Source organism: Hordeum vulgare, chromosome 6H (assembly GCF_904849725.1).
Source record: "Hordeum vulgare subsp. vulgare chromosome 6H, MorexV3_pseudomolecules_assembly, whole genome shotgun sequence".
Taxonomy (NCBI): domain Eukaryota; kingdom Viridiplantae; phylum Streptophyta; class Magnoliopsida; order Poales; family Poaceae; genus Hordeum; species Hordeum vulgare.
The window spans coordinates 514065993-514070655 of NC_058523.1; the positions used below are offsets into that span (position 1 = coordinate 514065993).

The 4663-nt window shown below is 49.3% G+C and overlaps 1 protein-coding gene across 1 annotated transcript; it reads right to left on the bottom strand.

The window, feature by feature from the left end:
* Positions 1–352: 352 nt before the first annotated feature.
* LOC123402110 (E3 ubiquitin-protein ligase ATL31-like) lies at positions 353–2102 on the bottom strand. Its single transcript, XM_045095990.1, has one exon. It carries the CDS (start codon positions 1783–1785, stop codon positions 565–567), a length of 1221 nt encoding a protein of 406 aa, XP_044951925.1. The 5' UTR covers positions 1786–2102; the 3' UTR covers positions 353–564.
* Positions 2103–4663: the final 2561 nt, after the last annotated feature.

The window sequence follows — 4663 nt, forward strand, 5'->3', positions numbered from 1 at the left end:
ACGAACGAAATCCAAACATAATAAAGGTCCGTTTGGAATCGTGCATTGAAATTGTCGTCGAGGGACACCCGTGCCTCGGGATATGCGCAATCAAAGCAAGCGCGTGTCCGGCCGAAGACTCGGCCGGACTATCGGCTGTAAACGTTTTTCATAGTCATATTAGATATTCAGATGACAGAATAGGTACTTCCTTCGTCACGGTTTAAAAGACATGGTTAAATTTACGTGCATTTCCACAATAGACAAGATTCGCATTGCATTTATTCCTAGCAGCTAATTAGTATTTCATTATACTATTTTTATATGCATGTGTAGTGTGAATGCTATTTTTTAATCCATCTCACAACCAATCAATAATCAGATAATTTTTTTAAACACGTCTTCTAAATCCTGACGGAGGGAGACGTAGAGAAAAAAGCTATTCACGCGCCTCAACTGGGCTTCTTGACTATTACTGCATGCGAGTGATTGATTACGGTCTCTTTTTGAGTTAATAGTACAGACAGACTCCCCGCATGCGTTGGAAGGACACCGCTTTGTAGGTTCAAAAGTCGTGTTCCTTTTCTACGTTCGAACCTGCCGGCTAGCTGCCTTGTCCTTGTCCACATCGACCGCCACAGAGCCGACTTTGGCACCGGACACGCCGCCGCGTTCGACGAAATGCACGGCGGCCACGCGCTTCCCTCTAATCCTCGTCGACGATGAAGAGGACACCTCTCCTCCCTCGGAGCTCTCCGTTCTCCTCGGCGTCGAAAAGAACCTTCCCGACAGCGTCCTGGTGTACCTCAGGAACGATGGCCATCTGCCGGCTCTCTGTGCGCGGCGATGCGCGCTCTGCTCCCCGGCCGCGACCATCTCCCTGCGCACGTGCTCCGGCAGCCGCAGCGTGAACCGCTCCAGGTCGCGGTCGAGCCGGACTACGGGGAGGGAGTGGTCCGCGGAGTACGACCGGACGAGCTTCTTCGCCCCCGCCGGCCGCGACCGCGACCGCATCGCGCGCCGCTGGGTCCCTATCCGCTGCAGCTCAATCGCTTCCTTCCTGCGCTGCTCGGCTTCCTCCTCCGTGACCACGTCGATGACCACGGCCGGTGGTCGCGCACCGCCGTCTGCCTGGTGGTGCCGCAACACGGCGATTTCGCTGGAGGCGCTGTTGGCTTCCGGCGCCGGGGGGTTAGAATTACGAGCACTCGCCTCGTCGTCGCTGCCGGCATCTTTGCTTGGGTCGAGGTTGCGGCGGCAGACCGGGCAGGTGACGTGGCTGGCGAGCCACTCGCCGATGCAGTCCGGGTGGAAGGCGTGGCTGCACTTGGGCAGCAGCCGGAGCCTGTCCTCGTCCTCGAACTCGCTGAGGCACACCGCGCACTCGAGCGGGGGCGCCGCCTTCTTCCCCACGCGCAGCGCCTTAGCCTCCGCGTACCGCATGGTGGGGAACGCCTCGACCACCTCGGCGGCGAGCCCGCGCGTTGCCGCCCGCCGCTGCTGCCGCCTCGCGATGAAGCTCGAGAAGCCGGCGCCGGGGCCGGAGCCACGGGAGTCGTCCGGCCGCGGGGCGTGGGGGTACGAGTGGCCGGTGCAGTGGCGGAGATAGATGATGGACGCGAGGATCAAAAAGAACACCGTGACAACGGCGGCCAGCAGCGCGATCATGGTCGTGCTGATGCGCATATCCTGGTCGGCCGCGTCGTCGTCGTTGCCCCCCGGCCGCAGCTCCTCCGCCGGCTGCGCGCTGCCGGCCGACACGAGCGCGCACACCACCAGGAGCGCGGCGAGCAGCGGGCGTTCCATCTTTCGGGGGCGCGCGCCGGGGGAGATGTGGGCGGGCTCGTCGTCGGCGCGCCTAAAGGGGAACCTAGCTGACTGCTTATGGACTTTGGACCGTGGAGCTGGGGCTATATAGAGGCGGAGGGGCCCCGCGTTGAAGAAAGTTGTACCGTGTTGAGCTCGTTCGGCTGCGTGTGGGGAGTCCAGTTAGGCATGCGAGTTGAGCTTGCAGCCGAGGATGTCGTGGTCGCGGGGGTCGCGCCGGGACTGGCGGGAGGAAGAGGAGAGCCGCGGGCCAGATGTGAGTTATCTGGCACTTGGATTGCCGACCATCCAGGTGTTCTTAAGAGCAGCAGGCTGGCAGTATGGTGTGGACTTTTGGACTCGTTTGAGCGCTACGTACGTGTTAGATCAAGTGGTCGACCACCGGTTAAACGGCTAAATTTCGTGTGTTGACTCTTTTGCTAAAGTAAATTAAAATCTGGTTCTCATTTGCAAAAAAATTAAAATATGACTCTTTTCCTACCGTCAGGCCCTATGACGATAGGCTGTAACAACTTACCGTCAAGGTCCTTGATGGCAGAGTTGCATGTCCTACCGCAAAAAAATATAAGTCCGAGACATAGTGCGAGCACACACCCTATCGCTAGACACCTTGACGATAGGGTTGCATATGTTATCGCCAGCACATGTGGCGATAGGGATGCACTACGCTGACGTGGCCCCTTTTCCTACCACCAAGGACCTTGGCAGTAGGTTGTTATATCCTATAACCATGGGGCACGGCGGTAGAAAAAGGATCAGATCCTGGTTTTCCAAATGAGGGTCAGATCTCGATTTACTTCTCTAAAAGGGTCAAAACATGAAATTTTGCCACGATTAACAGCTGTGCGAACCAACCTGTGATTCGATGGTCAGAGGGACAGTGGTATCCCCGCCCACCAGGGTTCAAATCAAGAGTGACGTGCATTCAATGAGAGAAGACGTTCTCGTCGATGATGAGGCGATCGTGCGTTTTTGCGTTCATAGGAGTGAGTGTATGCACGTTTGCGTTTGTACTGAGTTAAAAACGGTTAACAGTCGTTTCATACGTAGTAGCATGCGCGGTGATCTTGCCCCCCCCCCCTCTTCTTTCTTGCCCTCTATAGATGAGATTATTATCATGGAGTATAATCAAAATCTACTAATGCATGATAGAACCTCTATACACTAATATAAGACGTTATCGCAACTCAGTTCGAACAAAAGAATGTCTTACATTAGTTTACAGTGGAAGTATCATAGAGTAAGAATGTTGTGAGATAAGAAAAGAAGAACCAGAAGAAATACCATTTGATGGATAGGCTTGCACTGTGTTTACCAAAAGATCATGGTGGTTTAGGGATCCTAGATCTTTAAATCATGAATCGGAGTTTATCGTGTAAGTGGTTGTGGAAGCTGGAGATCTCCATTGGAATTTGGCAGAAAGTTATTTGTGGTAAATATTTACAGAGGAAAACTTTGTCTCATATGTAGAGAGGTTCCCCTGGTTGATAGTTTTTGGCTGAACATAGTGGCGTTAATCACATTCTATAAAGGTTTGTTAGGAGGATTGTGGGTAATGATAAAAGAACTCGATTTTGGAAGGATGAGTGGCACTCTCATGGTCCTCTATGCACATACAATACTTTATGCCATAACTTTGTCCAAACAACAAATTGTGGGAGAGGATGTGGATAGAGAGCTTGATAACATGTGCAATTCAAAAGAACTTTTGTTGGTGATCTAGCTTTTCAATCGGTAAATCAAAGCAAGCTTATGCAGGAGGTGACTCTTAGTGAAGCTGGTGATTATGTAATTTGGAAGCTTAATGGAGGAAAAATTATTGTTAAATCCTTGTATCTTCACATCAGAGTAAATGACATTGTTCATTACAAACATATAGGAAGCTTAGGATGCTAGTGAATATCAAGATTTTTGTTCGGTTAATGTCAAGGAACAACATATATTAACAAAAGATAACTTGTAGAAGAAGATGGGTTGGTAACAAACAATGCATTTTTGTTCGGAGCATGAAACTGTGGATCATATTTTGTTTTTTTGTTCTCTCGCTAAGATTATTTAGTAGGTGGCTGGTTTTACTCTGGGCTTAGGAACGACTCTAGTAAGTGTACGAGTTATTAGGAAACTGGTTGAGAAGCTTTCCAAGTGGACAAAACAACACAATGCTTAGTGGAGTTCATATTATGTGTTGGAAAATTTGAAAAACCAGAAACAAAGTTTACTTGAAGCATAATTTTCTCGATGATCGTATTGGAGTTATCTTCTACTTGTGCAACTTCCTTAACTCTTGGTATTTTCTCCATAAGTAACAAGATCGAACAAGATGTGAAGAAGGTGCCAACATGATCAAGTTTTTCATCCAGGAGGTTTGCGCGAGAAGTCACACGTGGGCGCCTTTGGTGACGAAAAATGGTATTTAATTTCCTTAAGCTTTTAGGTGTTTTGATGAGCGTGTTTCTTCTTGAGGTTGGAAGCTTTTGTGTTGGAATTTGTTGCTTTTCATGGATGGCTTAGATTTGCTGAGATGTGAGTTGCTTGTTCTCGAGCTTTATGTAGGTCTTAGATAGGTTTGCCTTACGTTCGGATGTTAATCCTCCTGGTTCGGGTCTTTTCTGTTTTTATTTTGATGTATTTCTTCAAACTTTGCAAGGTTGTTGTTGTTTATTTAATGGAAATTGACGAGGGAGAGGCTCGTTGCCTGGAAAGATGCATGATATTTCATATAGTATTATAACAAGAGATGTCATACTTTCCCTAAAAAAGACATGACTTACTTTAGAGAGGATGGGAAAATGGGCATATTTTTTCGTCCTGTGCAAGAGATGCATCCATCGATTATCTGCATTTTGTGGCTAGATGT